Below are 23,174 nucleotides of genomic sequence, written 5' to 3'. Positions count from 1 at the left end.
TAAATTAAAAATGGTTTGAAAATTATATGATAGAAATTTGATAAAATAAATGAGTTAGAATGGAATAGAAAAATAAATAGAAGAAATCCTGAGAAAGTTATAATTGAATGATTTTTTTTAACAAATGATATTTGACCTGAAATTAGAAAAAAAATAAAAAATAGCCCGGATGAACCTCAGTGGAATACGTGTGAGAGAGTATATTAAAAGCAAATACGAGTAACTGAATGAGAATGAAGTCTGATTATAGCCTCACATTGCAAAAATAAAGCGTTTCCTCCATAAAAAGGATGACTTGACAGCAGCAGGTATCCTGAAGGTGGCGTTATTGAGTCTGTGAACGAGTCAAAGACTTTAAGTTGGTTTAAGATGCAAAATTAAAGTTTTTGAACTTTTGGAAGAAAATGATCAGAGAAACAAAGAAAAAAGTTCACATGAGCAAAAAGAACAAATCTTCCTTTTCAGGAAAATAATAAAGGTTTATCAGAGCTTCCTCTTCCTCTTCCTCTTTACATCCTCCTCTATTTTCTTCCTCTTCCTCATCCACCTCCTCTTCAACTACCTTCTCTTCCTTTTCCTCCTCTTTCACCCGTCTCCTCCTCTTCATTTTCTTTCTCTTTACCTCCTCTCTTCCTCTACTTCCTCTTCATCTTACCTCGTCGTCATCTTCCTTCTCTTTACCTCGACTTCCTCCTCCTCCTCCTCCTCCTCCTCCTCTTCCTCTTCTTCGCCATTAATTAAATGACTTCTCTCTCTTCCCTGCAGCTGCTCGGAGCAGAAATATAAACCTGACATTTCCTCCCTCGTCGTCGTCTGACAGGTGCAACAGGACTAATTGAAACCTTCCAACTGATGATTGATTGATCACTCGCTGAACCCCCGGCCCCGCCCCCTCAGTAAATCCCTCCCTGTAGGAGGTTTTAGTTAATTGTGCTTGACAGTGAGTTGGAGCAGAAGGTCCGACCTCCTGTCCCTCCCCCCAGATCGGATTTTAGGAGAAGAGAATCTGACGTGCTGATGAAGATTTAACGTGTCGCTTCAGATTCTCTCCGCAGCGTTAAAACATCATTTTTTTCCCCTGAGTGTTGTTTTGAATGAAAATTGTCTGAAACCTCCGCCCCATCAGGATTTATTTCTTTAAAATGGTTTTTCTGAACGCTGCCGTCTCATTGGCTGCTCTCTTTAATGGCTGCAGGGGTTTTATCCAATCAGAAGCCAGGATTTAGCCTGTAGCTTCTCAGACATGATTAGAATTATTTTTACGTTATTGTGATTTATTATACACAATTTATTATTGCACATTATTTTAGTCCATTATTTAATCTCTTTGTATGCACTTAATTTCTTTATGAATGAACTTTTAAGAAATATTTATTTTTCTAAATATGTACTTTGTCCTTTTTTTATTGTATCTTTTGCTATTATCAATGTTATTCACTTTAACTTAATTTTATGCTGTTTATTTATTATCTGTTGAATTATTTCATGAGCACAAACTTTTTTCCTCTTTTAATTTGATAACATTATTAACAGATTTGTTTGTTATTTCCTGATAGTTTTAGGTGGTCCTGAATTGGCTTTTGGACTCTTTTGGACCAGCTTATGTTTGGTGAATTTGATCCACTTTCTTTGTTTATAGTTTTGGACTTTTACTGTAGCGTCTTAACTGATTCTGGACATTATTATTTGCAGTTATTGATAGTTTATCACATTGAAAACATTAATATTATTCTCAAACCAAAATACTTAAATACTAGTATTTTTCATTCCTAGCAATAGAAGTTTCTCCATATTTTTGTGATATTTTCTGAATATTGTATAGAGCTGATGAAGATGTATTTTTTTCTGAATGTACGTTTTGAAGCATCAAGTGAAATAATGGAGGTCTTTAGGTTTGTTACGAGGTTTATTCTTTTTTTCTGAGGACATTTCAGATGATTTGTAGTTGGGAGCTTCCAGCCTTTCATTAAACCAAGAGGCTCTGATGAAAGATGAGGCTTATGCATTACGGTGACGATCATGTTGCCATGGCGATCCGAGCCATGATTACTGGTCTCTTTAGATCGTGAGCAGGCCAGGACTGTTCTCGGTTTGATCTCTTCCTGTGAATAACATCTCAGGATATCTTTTTGTTCCAGAGCCGTATGAAAAGCTGTTTAAAGTTCAGGTTGACGATTTCCTCCTGAAACACTCGAGCTTTTCTCACATTTCTCTCTGCAAAAACCACCAAAACACAACTGTCACACTATCTTCCAGCTTTGACTCACAGTAAAGCATGATGGGAAACTGATGAGTCTTTACACATAAAAACGTTTTTATTCCTCATTTCATTGTCGATTTCTGACTTAACAACTTGTTGACTCGGAGAGGACGTCAAATTGTAAAAGAAGAAAGAGGAATTCAACAAGGAAGTGAAAGAAATTAGTTTAAAATATGTGGAGGTATACGAGGAAATGGAAGAAAGGAGGTTAAAAAGGAAGTAGATGAGGCAGTGGAATAAAGGATTTGAAAAAAAGAGGAAGAAAATGAGGACGTGAAAGGAACTGAAGGAATTAATAAATAACGTGAAAGGGTTAAACAACAGGACCTTGAAAAAGTAATTGTGGAAGTGATCGAGGTTTAACAAGAGGAAGTAAATGAGGAAGTTAAGGACATTATTAGTGAGGCAGTTAAAAAAAAGTGAAGTTCAGGAAGAGAAGGAGCACATAGAAAATAAGGTGATAGTAAATCCGTGAGGAAGTAACGAAGTGGAAGCAAATGTAAAATTGAAAGTGAGCAAATACTGAAAATAATGAGAAGTAACCTGGACAGAGAAATAATAAGGGAAATCAAATGAGGAAATGGAGAAAGATGCAAATAATGAAGTAAATGGACGAAGAATGAAGGAAGTAAACAAAGCAAATGAAGTTAATGGGGAAAAAAGCAGGAAGTCACAGAGGAAGTAGAGATGAACAAAAAGAAATTATGCTAATGAGAGAAGTAAACATGAAGAAGTGAATTGAGGAAGAAATAAGAAAAGAAGCCAAGAAGGAAATACATTGACGAAAAGAGAAATACAAAGGAAACAAAGGACTGATTATTTCAGGAAGTGAAAGGAAGGTGAAAAATGTAAATAAGGACGTGAAAGCTTAGAAAAGAGGAAATAAACAAGGACGTTAAAGACATTATTGTTTAAGTAAAGGGAAGTGAAGAACAGCAACCAAAGGAGGAAAAAGATGATAAGTTGTGAAGGCCAGAAGGAAGTAAAGATGTGGAAGCGAATGAGAAAGTGGAAAAGAAGCAAATAATTAAAGAAAAGAGAGAGGAAATGGAATTAGAGCGAAACTAAATGAGGAAACAGAGAAAGAAGCAAATACGGAAGTAAATAGAAGACGAAAGGAAGTAAACAAAACAAATAAAGGAAGGATGAAAAAGGATTCTAATGAAGTGAAGATGAGGAAGCTAATTGAGGAGGAAGTAAGAAAGGAGGCCAGATAGGAAGAAAGAAACACAAAGTAAAGGACGATCTTTGATCAGACTTCCTGTTTGTGTGCACCTGTGCAGGAGCGATATTCGAGGAGAACGCGTTACGTGATGACGAGGTGTTCCAGCTGGCGGTGTCGGACCTCAGTCTGAGCGACGACATCCTGCAGAGCGAGAAGATCACGCACTCCATCAAACTCATCGAGCCTAACAACCCGTTCCAGGCGGTGCAGGAAGGTAAGGACCTAAGTGTGTTTGTTGTGGCTGCGCGGTGGGCGTGCCTGTACGTCTTCCTTGGATTGTTAAGCTTAAGATGTTTTGCTGCTGCTGTATCCTCGCAGCTAATGACCCGGGTATCTGTGCTGTTTAAATCTCGACCTGCTCTCCTCCCGCTGCTGCTGGTTCACTCTCTCTTAGCTTCTCTTTATTTTCTTCTTCTCTCTCCTGGGTCATCCTGCACCTGGGCCACCAGGGGGCAAGCTCGAGCCCCACTTTACCTCTACCGACCCTCACTTTGCTCTTTTTATTTCATCCAAATGAAGCTTTTGATATTCTGTAATTCTTGTACATGCAGTATTTGCTGTATTATTCTGTGCGGTTAGCATTAAGAGCCGTTATATTAAAAAGTGCTTACATCTTTCTATGGTTCATTCTGTGCACAGGCAGCTAGGGGGCAGTGTTGAGCTACGATTACCTGTAATGTTGACACATAATTGTCAATTTCATGCAAAGGCAGGTACTTTCTAGCTTAGAGCTCAGCTTCAATGGAAGTCACCTGGTTTGTTCTTGAGGAAACTAGGGGGCAGCACTGAGCCTCTGCAAATCTACATTTAAATGTAAAAACAGAGCAGAGGTCATTAAGGGCCCATTCAGACCTGGCGTTAACCTGCGTCCAATCACATGTGGTGACCCCTGACACAGACTGTTTAAGCTTGCCGTGTCATGCGTTTCCGGCTAACCTCTTGAGATCAGATTGTATTGCTACTTCTTCATAACCTTCGCCAAATTGCCAGGAGTACAGTTATGAGTCATCCAGCTTGATAGATCCTCTAAACAGGCTCTAAATAAGTCACCGAGTCTCTGCAGACCCTCAGGCATGGACGTCCATGTTCTCTTCCATAGTTTCTTTGGAAAGTTTTAAAGTCATGGTCTTGCAGCCGAAGACAACCTGCGATTAAATTCTGAAAGATATCAAATATTTGGGGTGATCGTGACTGCTGCTGCAGCCTGTTTGTTGCATTTACATGTAGTGTGTTTTGTTGGAAAATGAAAGACCATAACATTAAGTGTCTACACTTGTCTTTAGGGCTCAGAACTTGTTGGCTCGGATTACTCAAAACGCATGTTAACGCCCAGTCTGAACGGGCCTCAAGACTCAGCATGGGACTTGAATTGGTAATTGATTCTATGTTGAAGTAGCTAGGGGGCAGTGTTGAGCCCTGATGTTCTTTAATTCCCTCTCTAAACTGATCGATGCAGATTTTCTCCGGTATAGTCTCTGAAAGGCACCCAGTTGGCAGCACTGAGCCCAACTTTAACTCATTTAATGCTAACTGTGATTTGCCCTAATCTTCCCGTATTAATTGTTGGTTCATTGTGAGTTGGGGCAGCTCGGGGGCATCGCCCGGAGAAACAGCTGACAGACTGTATTCAGTCAATTTTTGATCTGCTGAAAGTGTTAATCCTGCAGAGAAAGGCTGCGTGGATGTTGATGGTGGAGGATGATTGTGTCGCTGCACAGAGAGACGAGGGAGATGATGAGGATGATGATGATGATGATAATGGGGATGTAACGGCTACTGATAATGATGCTGGATGAATAGAGTGTTTTCATGGTGCACATCATGATGTGAAAATTGGGACATGAAAGAAAACAAAGCATTAATGTTCAAAATGGTAATGAGTGTGTGCTGTGGTAAAGACCGAGGACATTTTGGAATACTGCGAAATTATTGTTCTTATTGAAATCATACACACGCACACACACACATATAATGTGTAGATTGAAAATCACAACCTTCAGTAAAAACCAACATAAACTTGTCAACTGTGCTTGTGATAACTCAATACTCAATAGAGGCCGCAAAGTGAAGAACACGTATCAAAATAATGTGCTTCTGTTCATTTTCTGTTGTTTTCATCAAAGCAGAGGGAATGAAGCGAGCTTTCATAAAGCTGCAGTGTTCATGTGATGCCTTGTTGAAACACCACCTGGTGGTACAAAGGGGTACTACATGGTTGAATGGCGAGCTGGATAGCTTGTTCACGCCACCAGATTTCTCTCCTGATGAGACACAATATATGATATTTAGAGTCTAAAACGTTAAAGATACAGCATATATCATTTAGGTAACGCCACTATTGCGTTGTGGGTGGCAGCAATGAGTCTCAGCTTCAGTGCGCTTTGTATTAACAAATCAATTTAGTGTCAGACTCTGGTTTCTTCAGTTTAATAGACTGAATTCATCAAGATAATCTGAGTTATTCAATACACCACCTTGTGGTACCAAGTAGTATTACAAGATTGTATGTAGCTGCTTTTGTAACTTTGCATTTGAAACTGATAATTTTTTGGTTAGAATGTTTTTTTTCTCATTTGCACATCTGAAAAAACGTTTTGATGATTACACAGTTAACATATTATATGCTAATGCTGCTAAGCAGCGATAAATTGAGGAATAGTTAACGCTACATTAATGCTAACCCAGCATGTTGTCTAGCTAAATTATGCTAATTCGCTAACTGGTTAATCCCAAAATCTTTTAGATTTTAAGTAATTTTTTTAATGATTCACTGACATGTTCTACCACAGAAGAAAAGAAAATGGAAAGTATGTGTAAGCTGAAGAGCAAAGAGTAAAAAGCTATCCTCCTCAGGCAAATGAGCCCATTAGAGCAGACATGGGGAGTGTGACGGGATCAATAGCATGTTGACTCTTCACACTGCTGTCAGACCCGTAAATAATATGACTTATTTGAAGGAGCGTGACGGGCTCATCCCCTCCATCATTGCCAGGCATGTGTGGGCTGATTACAGCGGAGAGAAAGACGCTCACGGAACGTTTCCCATTGGCTCATTAGCTGGAAACACTCATTTTCCTGGCTTTCATTCAGCATTTTTGTATCTGGAAGTGAAAGCAGGATGTTGTTTTGTTTTAGTATTTCTAACTCAGGGTGGGATAAACTGTTGATTTGTCTCATGTTAATTTGTTGACTTTCTGTGGTTATACAATAAAATATATTCTTGTTATGTTTGAAAGAGCAAACCTGCCCTGTGGAGCACCCCAGGCATCTGTCCTGGGTCTCATTCAGTTCTTGATGTACATATTCCTTCTTGACCAAATCATTAAACATCCCAATGCTGTATCTTTTCTTTTCTATGATGATGACATCTAGATATATTTGTCTATTGAAGCCTGTGTCTGCATTACTCAATTACTCAGTTTTTTTCTTGTTTTTTTCAGAATTTATCTGTACAAAAGAAACATTAAATATCACTTTGAAATCCAGACTGACATAAAATAATCTGAAGGATTTGAAATGATACTAATGCTACTTAGCAGAGATAAACAGAGGAAAACTATGCTAAGGTAGTCTGTTGTATACAATTACGTTTAGCTGAGATAGACAGATGGAAAGTATCCTATTGTATTGATGCTAATGTTATGTAGCAGAGATACATATGGTAAAAGTATGTGACAGTGATGCACAAGTTACCAAACATGGTCACTTCCTGTACATGAGGTATAAAGTGGCTGTAAAAGAGACAACTGAACAGTTAATCAAGTGCTCATGTCATAATGAGAGTAAACACACACACACACACACACACACACACACACACACACACACACACACACACACACACACACACACACACACACACACACACACACTGCAGCTGCAGTGAAGCAGGATCCATTAACATTAATGGAGCCATTTTTGTTCCTGTGCATTTTAATTAGCCTGATGCGCTGCAGATGCACGGCCCCGGTAAAGGTCGTGGAGTTTGAGTCCTGCGTGTGGACGAGACGCAGAGTCTGATCCATGTGAACTGGGAGGGCGGCCTTCTGCTCTCCGTTCCAGACGACACAAACCGCCTTTAATTAGCCCTTCATTACATTTCCCGCGCCGCCCGACGCGCTCAACCTTCACAGGTCACGGCAGACTCATGGATGCACAGAAGAGTTTTTCTCTCTAAATAAACTTTATTTAAACTCTATCATTCGACTCTTTTTTTATTGGCCACACGGGACAAACAGCAGAGTTTAAATCATTTTAGGCTGGAAATTCCTGAAACGGCACCTCAGCTAACATCAGACTCAAACCTCAGTATTGTTTATGTGAGTGAACCGTGCTAACCACTTCCCTCCTGTTCCATCAGCAAGGGGCATCTGCTGCTTTGTTCATGGGATTCCAACATGCAAACTCTTCCGCCCTGTTGAATGCAGGTGTTGTGAGGCAACAGTGCTAACCACTGCTCCACTCTGCCATCTTGTCTTCTCCATTGATCCTCCACTGACGTTTTGAAGCCTAAAAGTTTTCATTGTTGTTTCCCGGTTGTTTTCAGTGGAGAGCCGAAACCGAGAGCACGCTGCTGCTGCTGCTGTTTGTCAGGCAGGTGGAATCACGGTTTGAGTCCAGACAGATATTGGAAAAGGTGAGAGGGGAGAGAGAGAGAGAGAGAGAGAGAATAAATTGGGAGGAAAAAGATGGAAAAATAGGAGTTTAGTGGGCAAAATAATGGTGTGTGCGTGCGTGCGTACATGCGTGTGTGTGCGTGTTATGGCCCAGCTGGTTTCTGGCTCGCCTTGAACTTTCTCAGAGCTCCCATGATCCTCGGCCCTCAGAGGCTCTGCTGACAGCCCGGGCTGTAGTGGATTATGGGTAATGAGAGAAGGATTCACACCAGCGTCTGTTTGTGTGTGTTTTCACTCTGTCACTTTTCCTTCATTCGGTCCTCATAACTTGTGTTTGTTTCTATTTTAAAAAAAAACTAATGAGGAAGTTGTGAAAATAAAAGGTTAGACAAACAGTTCATCAAGACATATTTATTCCACAGATCGCTCCGTCTCAAACGAGGTGGTGAATGATATGTTTTCAACATCAAATAATAACGCTCTGCTTTCAGGGCTGTTTTCACACTGGATGAATATGTTGTGCTTGTGTATGAACTAGATTCACCTGCACTTTGTTCATTGGGAAAATGTCCAATTTTGTATTGAGTCCACCACATTTTCAACAGATCAAATCTCACAAACTCTATGATAACAAAGAAGAAACTGTCATTGTGGACATTTATTTTCCTACTCCACTCTGAAATGAGCCATTATGTTGGACCTCCTCGCTCAGAAAGCCTATATTATTCAATCATCCTCTGTTTGTTTTTGTTTTGCAAGTACGACGCTGTCGTTCAAAGATATCTCACACTCTCAACCATCTCTGAACAAATCTTTAAAATCCCACCTTGTCATACATATTTCCTCCACTCTCAAATGTCCTTGAATGCAATTCCAAAATCAGTAAATGCAAAGATGTCCGACAAGCTATTGATTCTGGAGATGTGTTCAAGGACTGCCCACCCTGTGGGGAATCATAGCATTTGCATATTTAAAACAACCAAATTCAAGAAGTTCAAGGTGTTCTCAAACGCCTTTCAAAAATCACCAGATGCAAGGATGTCCAACACTTTTCACTGTCCTTGAAGGCATCTCAATCATCTTTCTCCTCTCTGAACTGTCCTTGAACACCTTTTTGAAATCAACAAAGTCAAGGCTGTCTGATGCCCTGAGCATCTACTCAACACATCTCGATAATCTCTTGAAACAACTTCAAAGTCCTCTTGCCTTTTCTGACCACTAAAGTAAGCCACAAACAGACAAGAATTCCTGGGTAGTCCTTCACTCTCACCAGGTACCGAACCAGGTTGGCGCAAACAAAGAGAAAACTGATACAGAATTTATTTTAGAGATTTCTCCCTTCTCAGCTGATATCCCATACGTGTAGTCGTGTGACTTTTTGTGTTGCGCCGATTGGAGCTATGAATCCGTTCGGAGTAGTCCTAGACCGCCGCAAGCGGGTAGAATCAAAACATCTTTAGTCCGGGACCACCTTCGTCACAAATCCTGAAATATCTAAATGTCTTGATATGGCCAGGATCGCTCCGGACCAATAAATCCTATCCGATCACAACGCAAACAGAATTTTTGGCCTCGGACAAGAAATCTGTCCTGATCTGCTCTGTGTGCAGCACGAGTCACAGCAGCTATCGGCACAAGGTGTTGCAGTTCCTCCGTGCACCCTCAAGAGAGCGCAAAGAGACTGTATATTGATGCTAGTGGCTAAACTATCAGGTCACTGACGGCAGTGAACTAGGTAACCGGTGTTTATTCATGATTCGTTCATAATCCAACTTCACTCTGCAGGACGTAAAGCTCAGCTTCCGGGATGGTGGAAAAGAGATTAAAACACTGTCCTTCCCGGACAAAACGGGACAGGCGGTCACCCATTGACGCCAGTGACTAAGCTAACAGCCGACTGACACTGGCAAACTAGCTTTTCCAGGTTTCCAGCGATTCGTTCATACTGTAAAACTACCAGGCGGAATGCGATCTCAACATCCAGGATGGTGGACAAGAGATTAAAACGCTGTGTGTCCCTGACAAAATGGGTCAGGTAGCTTTGGAGGAACTGGCTCCTGACAAGCCAATGGAGGGTGTTATTGCCTCCCTGAAACAGGTCCCTCAGATGTTCACAGTCCTCTGGCGGGCCAGTTATTGTTGCTGACGAGCCAGTTCTACTTGCTGACCACTACATTGCATTGATACTTGATACCTGTCAAGACTTAAAATTCTCTCAAGTCAAACATGTCTAAAGTGTTGGTCAGTGGGATCTGCCACGTTCTCGCCTCAGTTCTGACTCTTTCCACCGTCTGGGTGTTCAGTAGACCTTCTCTTTGTGTTATTAAACGTCTCATATCAGCCTGGGACCTCGACCCCTCCCCTGATCCACCCCGACCCGCCGCCGCAGAATACAGATATTATGTGATGAACTTTTCAGTGCTGCTCGCTAATTCTTTAACTGGCTTTTCAATTCAAACAAATTACGCTAATTGTCTTATTATGATCCCGTCCGGCTCAGCTCAATAGCTGTGTAATGAGAGGAGAAATGAGTTGGAATGTGATGCTTCATTTTCTCTCAGTTCCTCTTTACTTCCTTATTCCTCTCTCCTGTTTTGGCCAGTCTTTAATCTTCCACTTTATGCCCCCCCCCCAACCTCACCCACCCTTAAAACTTTCTTGCTCCTCTAATTGCTGTCTTTTTTTACTCAAGTCTCCTTCTTGGTTCTGTCTGCTTTGATCCTCTTATTTTTCTTGCTTTTTCTAATTTCGTTTGCATACCCTTTATGCATGCATTTATCTTCTTGTTCTGCTCTATAAAAGCTCTTTATAACCCTCAGTAAAGTCTTGATAACTGTTGATGCTGCAGCTGATTCTAAGCACATTGTCTATCAACCATCCACCAGGTGATTCTCAGTCTTGTACACGATGCACAAAGTCGGCCCGACTGGAGCCTCTAAACCTTTAGTCTTTGCCATTCGAGATCTGGTGAGTCCGAACCATTTAAAATGTCCAACAAGGCTCATCAAAATTTCCAAAATGAAAAAAACACAAATAACAGCCAAAAACAAAATACTCCTTGACGTCTTTTCAAAAACTCAAATAGATTTTGGCCACATAGTGCTGTACTACCTGGAGTTTGCTTCCTACAATTCAGGTTTTTGGCCACTAACACCAGTCTGTTCCCTCGATCTGGCTTCAGTGATGTACCAATAATAACACTATGTAAAAACAATAAATTAAAATAATTTTCACAATCTACATGCACGCCAGCAAAATTGTTTGTGTTGCCTTTGGGTGCAGACACGTCAGCGTGACGAACTTGGCACACAATTTACTTCTGCTCGATGTCCGACAACTTGAACTCAAAGTGTTTCCAGATGAACGAACTTGTCCAACCATTCTTGTCAACCACAAGCTGCCTTTCTGCCACGTTTTCAATCACTCGCTTTTTGGATTAATTGTCCTGTCCTTCTGGGAATTGTGTCAAAGTAGAGGGACATATCGGCATTGTCTTTTGAACAGTAACTCTAAACACAGGTCGCACACATATGACGCTGATGATGTTTCCGTTGCATACTGTGACGTTAAACCGTCCCTTGTCTACATGCAAATGGAAAAGAAGGACTTTCAGACACATTTGTTTTCAGTGACTTGTAGCTTTGTTTATGTCTAAATGAAAGGCTCAACGCATAGAAATGTCACTTTTCCAAGGTGACGAAGTTTTGAAGGACATGAATGTAAATCAGTTATTATTCCCATAAAGCACAGAAATATCAAAGAGAGAGTCTGTGACCAGCAACGTAAAGTGTTTAAAAAAATAACTTGATTTTGGAAAGAACCAGGCCAACACAACCAGTATCTGATTCAAACCTGTGTTTAAATGCCAGCCGACAGAGGCTGAAGTAAGTCCCCAGTTTGACTCAGACGTTGCTGTCAGAGTTGATTGAGGCCGTTCTCTTCATCTTTTATCCAGTTGCGATTCTTGCAGACGCGTCTCCAAGGCGTCCCAGAAGTGGCTCGCCGCTCGCCTCCTCTAAAAATACGAGTCGGGTCTATTTTTGACAGCAGCCACTTCCAGCTGCACTGAACCGGAACCCAGACAGTGAACGCCATGAGACGCCGCAAGACGTCACAGACGGCGTGACGGTCACATCACGTAATCGGAACCAGCATGAACTTCTGCTGCGCTTTGAGATAAAGTCGCTGATCTGTTGGATCAGAACAGATGAGCCATCCTTCACTACACACCTGCATCAATGAGCTGCAGACGCCCATGTATCTGCAGCAGCTGTGATTAGCATTAGAATTCCTATATAGCAGTTAGCTTCTCATTGTCACGAATTCATAAATTTGTTTCTTTCCAAAAGACATAACAGATTATAGAGGATCTTCCTCCCACTCATTTATATGTCTTCAGTTAACATCCAAATTATAGAGCATCTTCTTCCTATTCACTGTTAACGTTAGCATTAGCATTAGCTGCCGTCTCCATGAAAAAGCAGCTTTCTTTGCCTTTCTTGAAGAATTTCTAACTGGAGTTGGAGCAGCAGATTAGTTCTTATTTGTAAAGGAATCTTCACTCGCAAATCCCATTTTTCCTTGTTAAAACATGCATATTGTTGTTGAACCTCAGTTGAAACCCAAATATCTGGAGTTTGAATGTGGCAGAGTTTTTTGTTTGGTCTCTTTGTTCAGAATCAGAATCACTGGATTAATCCCTGAGGGGGAAAAAACCTATAATGTTTAAACCAAAATCGTCCACAAGGGCATGTGCCCCTAAACAGGAATCTAATATCATAAACCCACCTCTGTTGAATTTACCGGTTAACTGCTACGGTTAACCGCTATCGGGACTAGTATAAACTTTAAACCCCATGTGATTTACAAATGACCCTGTAATTCATTTGAAATCTCTGGGGAGCATTGCTCTGTGGCGTGGGTGTTTGTAGACGGATCCAAAATCGTTTTTTATTAAAATTCTTCATGTGAGCAAAGGGCCGCTATGCTGTCGCCTTGATTGACAGTTCCTGTGGCCAATCAACACACGCCTAACATCCGTACCAGTCAAAATCCCTCGGGATATTTTGACATGAAACGGGTCAGAACCAGCTCTCTGTTTAATTTTTTTTTTTTCTTAATAAATTTTAAGAACTAACTTCGACCGTTCAAGGGAGACTGGACACGTGAGAATACCCGGGGAAGACTCCTTAAACATTTTCAATTGAGGATCTGAAGCACCAACTGGGACTCTCTCCAGCACATAAAAGTTTATATTTTGGTTATTTTTTGACGAGCGGCCTCTCTCTGAAGCTGCAGTGAACTCACACTGCACATTGACCCAAACCTGAGCAGAATAAATGCAAAGACGGTGAAGGTGAGCTGCTGAAGTGAGCGTGAAGAGGCTTCCCAGTGTCAACATTCGGGCGGTTAATCGTACACACTTTTCAGTAAAGTGCCACCGCTGCTGCTGCTTTCTCTCGTGGTCCTTCCAATCCCCACATGGCTGCTGGATCAGTGACATCTAACAACGGCAGATCACAGAGCCAAGCGATTACAGGCTACAGACATCAGAGCTGCTCGTCCGGACACGTTGAGATCACAAAGACTATCGACAGCTCAGATTAGCAGCTGGAGGACAAAGGAAGAAAAGAAAATCCCCCCAGTACAAGAAGAACGCATGGAAAGAACCTGTTTGATACAACTGATGACGACAAATGACACAAAGACCAGTGACAGATACGGGAAAATATTTTGAAATATAACCAAAATACATTTCAAATAAATGTGGCTTTATAATGAGTGAATAGGTCAGGAAGGAAAGACGGAAGACAAATGATACGAATAACAAAATAAAGTCATGTGACTTTGTTCAATCTGGTAAATGCAAAAAAACCCATTAAATAATAATGGTAATAATATCAAATAAACAAAAATGCAGAAAATAATATCAAAATAACACATTTGGAACTATCATTGGGGAATTATTATTATTGCTATTGATATAATTAAATAAGTAATCACTTATATGGTATTTTCGAAAAAAAATTTATATTTAGTTGTCGAAGTATACAAACATTTTGTTTTGGGATTTTAAACTTTTTTTAATTTCATTTGCCTAATTTTTGGCCTCTGTCTCTGCTTCTGTCTCTGTCTCTGCCTCTGTCTCTGTCTCTCTCTCTCTCTCTGTTTTTATTATTTTATACATATTTGTTTATAAATGCAATTTTTAAAAAAATATTAATAAAAAAAAAAATGGATTTCAAAGGTGAAAATCTGAAGTCTGTGAATGTTTGAAACTGACATGCAGGAACCATACAGAGTGAGCGATGTGGACACGGTTTGTGCTTGCGTGCGCATGCGTGTGTGTGTGTGTGTGTGGAGGGTCGTCATGCGAAAGGGTGGAAAAGAAGGAGAGCTAGATAAGGAAGGATGAACGATATCCACAAGGACACAGAGACCAGGCCCCGGGGCCCAACGCCTCTTCTTGCTTCACCGCCTCCCACACACACACACACACACACACACACACACACACACACACACTGCGCTGGCTGGTGATGTGAGTTTTGCTGACTGCGTTGTAGCTTCTTGGACTTTGTGGGCGTCAGATCTTCCTGAAGCCTTTCAGTCCGTCTTTTCTCCTCCTGGTCTTCTTTCGTTAAATCTCTCCGATCGAGTGCAGACTGAGTCACGGCCAGTTAGAAGAGAACCCCCCCCCCCCCCCACACACACACACACACACACACACACACACACACACTGGTTGTCTGCTGTCAGTCACCAGTTTGCGTCTGAAGATAGAAATCAGAACTTGCCATTTACAAGTCAACAAATAGGTAGGTAGAACTTTATTCATCTCCTAAAGGCTCCTACAGACTGTACGATTTTATCAATCTTACAAGGTCGCAGGCAGCTCCACTGTGCGACACATTGCACGGTGAGAACGCAAGCTGGATTGCAGCTTACGACGACGTGAGTCGACACCATTGCGCATTAATATGTGATTGTGCGATAATAACACGTCCTAAACATAAACGTGAACAGATGTCATTGTGATATTTATGTGTTTGGAGAGAAATCCCCCAAAAAAGAAGAGAATGTGGACGTGGTTGTGGCCAAGAGAGGCCAGCTTGGGACGCAAACTTTGCAAAGGGAGCTTGAAGTACGTACTTGTGAGCATTTACTGTTATGGTCTTTCATTTTCCAACAAAACACAGTACGTGTAAAACATCACCCCAAATATCTGACACTGTCTGAATTCTACTGCAGCTTGTCTTTGGTCGCAAGACCTAGACAATGGCCACCATGTCCCCTCCCAGAGTGGTGGGATGTTGATGCACATGCACCCTGATTAGCTACTGAAACTGTCAATCAAATCAGGGACACGCCCCCTCTACTTTGGAAATAGTTGGGCTTATTTTTTTTTTACCAAATATGTGATTTTTTTTTCCTTCCAATTTACTTTGGTTTTGTCTTGTTTTTTACTGTCAGATTTCACTGTTTCTATCTGCACGGGTCAATTATGTCAGATTTAAATTTTGTTTTGTTTAGATTCAGTTTTATTTTTTTTTTGAAAAATGAATAGAATAGCAAACATTGACTAATTAGCCTTCTGAGCTTTGGTGGCTCATTAAAATCATCTTATTTTTAAGATTAAAGCAGCAGTCATAAGTATAGAAATGCATTCCTCGATTGGGGGGGAAAAACAAACTGCTGATGATTTAGCTAATTAACATTTTTGTTTCTCAGTGTGAATACTGGAAACTTGAGGCTGTTTTAAACGTTTTTAATGTTTGGGGATCATATTTTAAAGTTAATAAAATAATGTGATTTAAATAAAATTGTGACAGAAATAACTGTTAGCTGTGCTAATTTGGGGTAAATTATTCATTGAAATAATCATACACATTGGAGATTATAAACTTGTCATCTATATGGTCTTTTGTCTTTTATTAAAAAGTGAGATACAATTCTCTCCCCCTGCTGGCCGCCCAGATATCATATATTATTACTAGCCCACCCTCACGGACATTTTATTGATATTTATTGTTCTTCTGGTAGCTCCAGTATGAACACCGTCGGATTTGGATGTACCTTGGAGTGGCTCTTCTTTGTGGAGGGAGGATTTTGATCCCCGCGCATACTGATGAGCCAAGCGGGAGAGCAGGAAGAGTCTGACATTTAAAACAAAAGGTGTTGGCGTCAGATCTCCCTCCAGAACTCTCGGCGAGGGAGAAAATGATAACCCCCTCCGAGACGCCTGCTCAAGTTCCTCCTTTGTAAGTGTCTTCAGACACAAAGACCTCCGGCTGTGTGAAGCGGCACAAACTATTCTCAATCTGAATTACGGCTCACATATTAGCAGTGAATTTCTACCAAGAGCTTGTGGTTTAAACATCGGCTGTTATTAGCTTGGAAAAAAGTGACACGTTAGTCGAGCAGTGCTGCCGTCTGTCTTTGACCTGGTCGCCGAGCTATGTTCAGCATTATTGGAAGCTACTGTTTTGGACCAGATTGCAGCAGCAGTCACGGTCACCTCAAATATCTGACAGTCTGAATTTTATCGTCTTTGGTCAGAAGGCCATGACAACTGGTCTCACGGTGCAACAAGGGTCCACTGATTTAGAGCCAGAACCAAAGATATCGCCACAATTGCTATTCCGTCTGTGGAAAATTGCTCAGTGTGTAGGGGCCTTTAAAGACGGCGGGGCTTTTGCTCTTTTCCGTCGCTAAAGCTGCTGCCATCTTTGCTCTCTCTCTCTGGGCAAACAGCTTAATGATGGGGGGCAGATTCCTTCATGGTGCAGTTATGCGAGGGTGGCCCTTTCTGAATGGATTGAGCTTCACCATCAGCCTCCGTGTTTGTGGGACACGTGGCTCGGGATGAGCTGTTTGAAGCCACCCCCCCTCTGGCACGCCGCCTCTTTGTGGTGAGTGCGAGATAAAACTGTTGGTACACAGAGGAGGTCCGAGGTCGCGTCTGTTTGAGGTGACCGTTGCGGTGTACTGATAAGAGGCCGAGCCCAGCGGCTGCCACACGGAGAAAGAAGCAGTCATTGCGGATCAGAGCTGCCGGCACACAGCAGACAGTGCGAAGACGCCAAACATTAAAAAGCAGCTGGAAAACGATCTTAATGCGTTTTGAGAGGCGCAAAAAAAAAAAAAAAAAAAGGCTGCCAGAGCTCCATTCAGGGAGTCTGATGAGTTTCTCTCAGAGGCTAGTAGTTTGAAGTGAAGTTCTGTTGGGTCAAAGCCAAGAATGTGAGAAAATACAAGCAAACTAAAGGTGTTTTAAACATATCTCTCGGTATCGGGTAAATGAAAGCATGCTTTTTCTAAAAATGCTGCAACTGCACATTCAGGGGCACAATCAGTCTTTCCCTACATAGTGTCATGACTCTCAGTCCATATCTTCCTGGGACTTGGTAGGTTAATAGTTGATAGTCACTTTAATAATTAAATCTTCTGTCAATACGAATGTCAATGTACTCACCATTGTTAATGTTTATTTCATACATTTACTAGTTTCCCTGGTATACTTGTTACACTTCTGCTCCTTCTATGTTAACAGATATTGTGACATTTTAAAAAGATGCATTTTCGCTTCAAAAGTCATGTAAACGGGACTTTTTTATGAAAAATTTATCACTCCTACTATTTCACTACACAGACTCAACAAAAAGTTCAGCTGGTATGTTGACATGAACTTTTATGGTCGGTTTTATTCGGACCGACGTGACTTTTCAAAACCCTCCTCTAAATCACGGGTGTCCAAGCTCGGTCCTGGAGGGCCGGCGTCTAGCATTTGCTCTCTCCCAGTTGCAGCACGCCTGTTTGCAATGAAAGGCTCGTTATTGGGCTTTTCCCCAACCTTGGCTGATGATATCATCATTACATTCAGGTATGCTGAAGCAGGGAGAGAATTAAAACATCTAGGACACCGGCCCTCCAGGCCCGAGTTTGGACACCCCTGCTCTAAATGTATCGGGTAACGTTTTGTCTGGGCGGGGGGTCAGCGGGGGTTCTCAGAGCTGAGGAGATCCTCCACACGCTCTGATAATCCCGTCACTGCTCCGATGAGGGGACGATAAAGCGCAGAGTCAGCGGAAGGTTTGGCCTCCGGCGCGTCCCTTTGTATTTACACCGAACTTCTGCGAGAACACCACCATCACGGTGATTACACCTTGAAGAATACACAGCCGCTTATCCTCCGCCACTGTTAAGCAGGCATGTGCGTCCAATTACCCCGAACATGCCCCACCGGTTAAGCTGCGCAATTACGGACGAGGTGGAGTCGTCACCCCGGAGCTGCTCGGTGGGAACGGGGGGGGGTCTCACGGCGCCGCTCTCCCCCCCTGGCCTCCACTGATTTATGGAGCTTTCACAGGCACTCGCTCCAAACACTGGAAGTCAACTTTCATGAATCATCGTCGCAGGACGCCTCAGGAGAGTGGCGGCGACCCACAATGCAACGCTTCCACATGCTAATGCATTCAAAGTGCTTTTATACTGAAGACACACACACACACACACACACACACACACGCACACACGCACACGCACGATCTTACTCTCAGTACATACTGAAGACCAACTAAGTAGACTGACACACTGAGGACCTCCATTTCTGCTTCACAATTATTAATAACATGTCAATACCATTATTGATATAGAAAACAATGTTTCCACAGTACTGAGATCAAATGTTGAACAAGAATGACCACTTCAGCATCATGAAATCTTCTGGGACTCTAAAATCTCAAATCTGATTGAAATTTGAGACTAAGATGAATTCTATTGAAGAAATCTAGACTTGTCCACAAAATCACCTCCACATTTATGCAACATTTGTAGGAAATTATATGTAAACAGTTCAGCATTTATTAGCAAAAACTTGTAATTTAATAGTATTCCCTTCAGACAGCCAGAAAAAAAATGATTTCATCAAAATCAAGGTACTCGGATTGAAAAAGTTTGTTCGTCTTTTGTCTTCAGTCAACAACTCAATGAGTCTGACCAGAAGATGGAAGTTCGCGAACCTTCTCGCTGGACAAGCCGAGACTCATTGGACGACCCGAGTCTCTTTGGACGATCCGAATATTGTCGGACGAATCGAATCTCCTCAGACGACTTGAGGCCCAAGTCTTTTTGGGTAGGGTTGCGGGATACTGCACAGCTGCAGGAAACTGCAGGGCTGCAGGAAGTTGCAGGAAGCTGCACTGCTGTAGAACGCTGCAGGATGTTGCAGGAAGCTACAGGAAGCTGCACTGCTGTAGAATGCTGCAGGATGTTGCAGGAAGCTACAGGAAGCTGCAGGAAGCTGCACTGCTGTAGAACGCTGCAGGAAGCTACAGGAAGCTGCACTGCTGTAGAATGCTGCAGGATGTTGCAGGAAGCTGCAGGAAGCTACAGGAAGCTGCAGGAAGCTGCAGGAAGCTGCACTGCTGTAGAACGCTGCAGGATGTTGCAGGAAGCTACATGAAGCTGCAGGAAGCTGCACAGCTGTAGAACGCTGCAGGATGTTGCAGGAAGCTACAGGAAGCTGCAGGAAGCTGCACAGCTGTAGAACGCTGCAGGATGTTGCAGGAAGCTACAGGAAGCTGCAGGAAGCTGCACAGCTGTAGAACGCTGCACGGCTGCAGGAAGTTGCAGGACGTTTCAGGAAGCTTCACGGTGGTAGTAAGCTGCATTAAAGAGCAGGAAGCTGTTCCACTCTGCTCTGCTAATGACGAGCTCATTTATAGAATGGAACAGAAGCCAGGATCTCCTGCAGAGACACAGTGAGACAGAGGCAGAGACAGAAGCTGCTCTCACACACAGGAAATCCATTAATGCCGTTTATGAGTGGAAACAAGTTTTTCACATCATTTTCATGCTTCTTCAGGCGCCACACAAGGAAAACTGTTCCATTAATACTTTAATCACAGTTAGCATCACAACACTCAGTCTTAACATAATGGCTTCAGCTAATACTAATGCTAACTGTTCCACTAATATTATTGCTAATGCTAACAGGGCTCAGCCATCAGAACTGACTTTAAAGTAATGTTAAAGCTCCCTTTTTCATGTTTTTCAGTTGGTTTTGAAATTGACAGAAGTTTCTGGAGCCTCTGAATCTTTCTGTCCTTTTATGATTTTTCTCCTCTTCGCTTCTTTGTAAATTAGAGAGTTTGCTCTCCTTCACACATGCAGAGCACGGCACTCCTCAGATACAATGCCTGTTCTCCAGCCTCTCATGTGTGAAGGACTGAGTCTCCGAGCAGCTCTGAGACACTGTGTGAAGTCGCAAAGGAGCTCCGCCGGGGTTTCTGTCGACCTCACATCCTCGTCTCCTGAGGTCCGGCTACAGAAATCCCTCCACATCGTGTGTGATTCAAAGGAAAGCAGCAATTAGAGTAAATAACTGCGGAAACAGACCGAACGAGCCCTCCGTTCAGACCTGTGCTGGTTAACAAGCTGGAGCCCTCTACACCTTCTCATGGACATGATGTTCTCGCTTTAAAAAGGTGCAATGTGTGAAATTTTATCGTCCAAGAAAAAACTGTTCATCTTGTTAACCAGTTAGCCAGGTTAGACTTTTATCTGTTTCAGAGAATACACTATAAAAATTGGTTTTATATGGGTGTATACAAACAATTCAGCAGTTAAAATACATTAGTTCACATGTAGTTCCACCTTGTTCCACCAGATGGTGCATTGAGTCACTCATGTTGCATTCAGAATATTTTGCACAGTTTTAGAGCCATCTACCCATTTTTTGCGTCTGTTTTTTGTTGTTTTGTGTTAATTTGTGCAGCTTTTTCCATCTTTATGGTTACCTTTATGGTTTATGGTTACCTTTCAGTACTAGTTTTTGGTTTAACAAAGTTTTTACATATACGAAGATGCACAAAACTTCGACAAAATGACCTGCAGGATGATTCAGAAGACACACGAATCGTTTAGAACATGTACCTAAATCAGTGCAGTAGTTCTCAGAAGAGAGAATTTATTCTCTGTAAGAAAACACAGATATGATCCGCTTGGGAAACATGGCCGCCGCGGTCTCCGTGCCTTGGCTGACAGCAGGTGCTTCCTGCAGCGCTAACATTCAGATCTTATCTCGCTGCATCAATCGGTCCAGCTCTGGCCTCCGTCAAGCATCCAGATCTTTCCACGCCAACCTCAGTTTTCTAGTCAAAATCTTTTTTAATTGGAGGTGGAGAGGCGGCCGGTTCCAGCCATCGTGACGGTTCTTAATTGCGCTGCAGACTTTCACACATCTGTGAAGTGAGGCGAGCGTTGCATTAGCATAACGGCTTGTGTGAAGCGTTTGTCTGTGTGAGTGTTCCTTGTAGCGATCGTTTATTTGAAGTGTTTTATTTCACATCTGTGTCACTAAAAGAAAGTCTGCCCGCTCCCTTTGGGCGGACTCCATGTTTGGGGGTTCAAACACAACTCGGATGATGAAAAAACACGCTTGAAGTGTCACATCGGGTGACCGTGACGCTCCAGCCTCACATCACAGAGCTGTGTGTGTGTGTGTGTGTGTGTGTGTGTGTGTGCGTGTGTGTGTGTGTGTGTGTGTGTGTGTGTGTGTGTGTGTGTGTGTGTGTGTGTGTGTGTGTGTGTGTGTGTGTGTGTGTGTGTGTGTGTGTGTGTGTGTGTGTGTCCATATTGACACGGATGTGGATTGAAGAAGACCCTTAAGGCTCCTGCATACTCCTCATTATGCATACATAAGAACCCATAACAAGAAGAAAAGTTCAGCTGTGACGTCAGCCAGCTGCCAAAAAAAACGATTTTTCTAGTGACAGAACTCGCAGTGGGACTGAAAATGTGCACATATCAACGACACATGCTATCAGAAGCTTGCTAAGAGTGCATGCTAACAACAGTGTACCAACACTAGCGTAGTACTAGTAGTGTAACAACGGCAACGTGCTGCTGGTCCCGCGAACAGCAGTACGCTACCAGCAGCTCCTGCAGTGCGATGCTTCGGGACAGACCGATGTCTCACATCTTAGAAACATAATTTCTTGTTTGAGTGGCTCAGCTGTGACATTTAAAGTTGGTTTGCTACATTTATTTGACTTGTATTAAATTCTGACTCTTCCTGCTCACCCTGAGCAGTACACACACACACACACACACACTCACACACACACACACACACACACACACACACACACACACACACACACACACACACACACACACACACACACACACACACACACACACACACACACACACACACACACCTCAGTGTTAAATCAAAGGAAAGTTGTTAAAGGACAACTGCTGGAAAAGGTCAGAAAAAAGGCTGAGTCAGCACCACCTGTGTGTGTGTGTGGGTGGGTTCAGGTCGTCACAGTAACTGACAGTAACTGTAACCACTCTTTGTTGTCATGAATAAAATGAAAGTCCCTGCGTGCGGTCGAATCACCTTCTCTCTCTCTCTCTCTCTCTCTCTCTCTCTCTCTCTCTCTCTCTCTCTCTCTCTCTCTCTCTCTCTCTCGAAGCAAGGATTTATTTCAGCGAGGTGGTAATCCGCCGCCCAAGGAGAAATACAAGTTGTTTTTCTGGGCTCGGGGAAACTCCGCAGGGCTTCCAATCACTAATGGAGAGGGGCCGCTGCTCCCTGCTTTGTTTTTCTCCTCCTTTGTTTGCTTCTTTTCACCGACTTTCTAACACCGGCTGCTGGACAGATGAAGTTTGATTTTTTTGCCTCAGAGAAAAACAAAATAATTGATCTCTTAGAAAAGTTTCTATTTCCTGCCTTCGGCCGAGCGAGGTGGCCCCGCCCCCTCATTACTGGAACTGTCACTCACTTTAGCTGCAACAGGCTAGCTGTCTTAGCACACAGTTAGCTTTAAGTAGTTAGCAACAAATGTTTTCCGTTTTCACTTGAAAGCATCATGTAATCGGAGCCCGAATCCACTCCATTGTTAGCTTTGGGGTTTTTCCTGTAGCGTATTAGCATTGCACATGTCTCTTTTTTGCTGTCCTGCACACTCAACCCACTGTAATCTTACGGATTAAAGAGTTAGTCTTAGCGCGATTCAAAGCATCTGTTCTCTGCTGTGTTAACTGAGCTGTTAGCAGAACG

General features: G+C 42.4%; 1 protein-coding gene across 1 annotated transcript in view; it reads left to right on the top strand.

Moving 5' to 3' along the window:
* grid1b (glutamate receptor, ionotropic, delta 1b) overlaps positions 1 to 23,174 on the top strand; it is a gene marked incomplete at its 3' end in the record, with an annotated part of 396,484 nt that overhangs the window by 19,610 nt on the left and 353,700 nt on the right. The window contains exon 2 of the mRNA XM_080480861.1: positions 3,544 to 3,699. Coding sequence (XP_080336987.1) covers positions 3,544 to 3,699 — 156 coding nt within the window. The remainder of the gene's footprint in view (positions 1 to 3,543; positions 3,700 to 23,174) is intronic.

This window comes from Lipophrys pholis (assembly GCF_963383615.2).
Source record: "Lipophrys pholis genome assembly, chromosome: 1".
Lineage (NCBI taxonomy): Eukaryota > Metazoa > Chordata > Actinopteri > Blenniiformes > Blenniidae > Lipophrys > Lipophrys pholis.
Note: the sequence above shows the minus strand (reverse complement) of the source record. Positions and strands in the feature narration are given on the sequence as shown.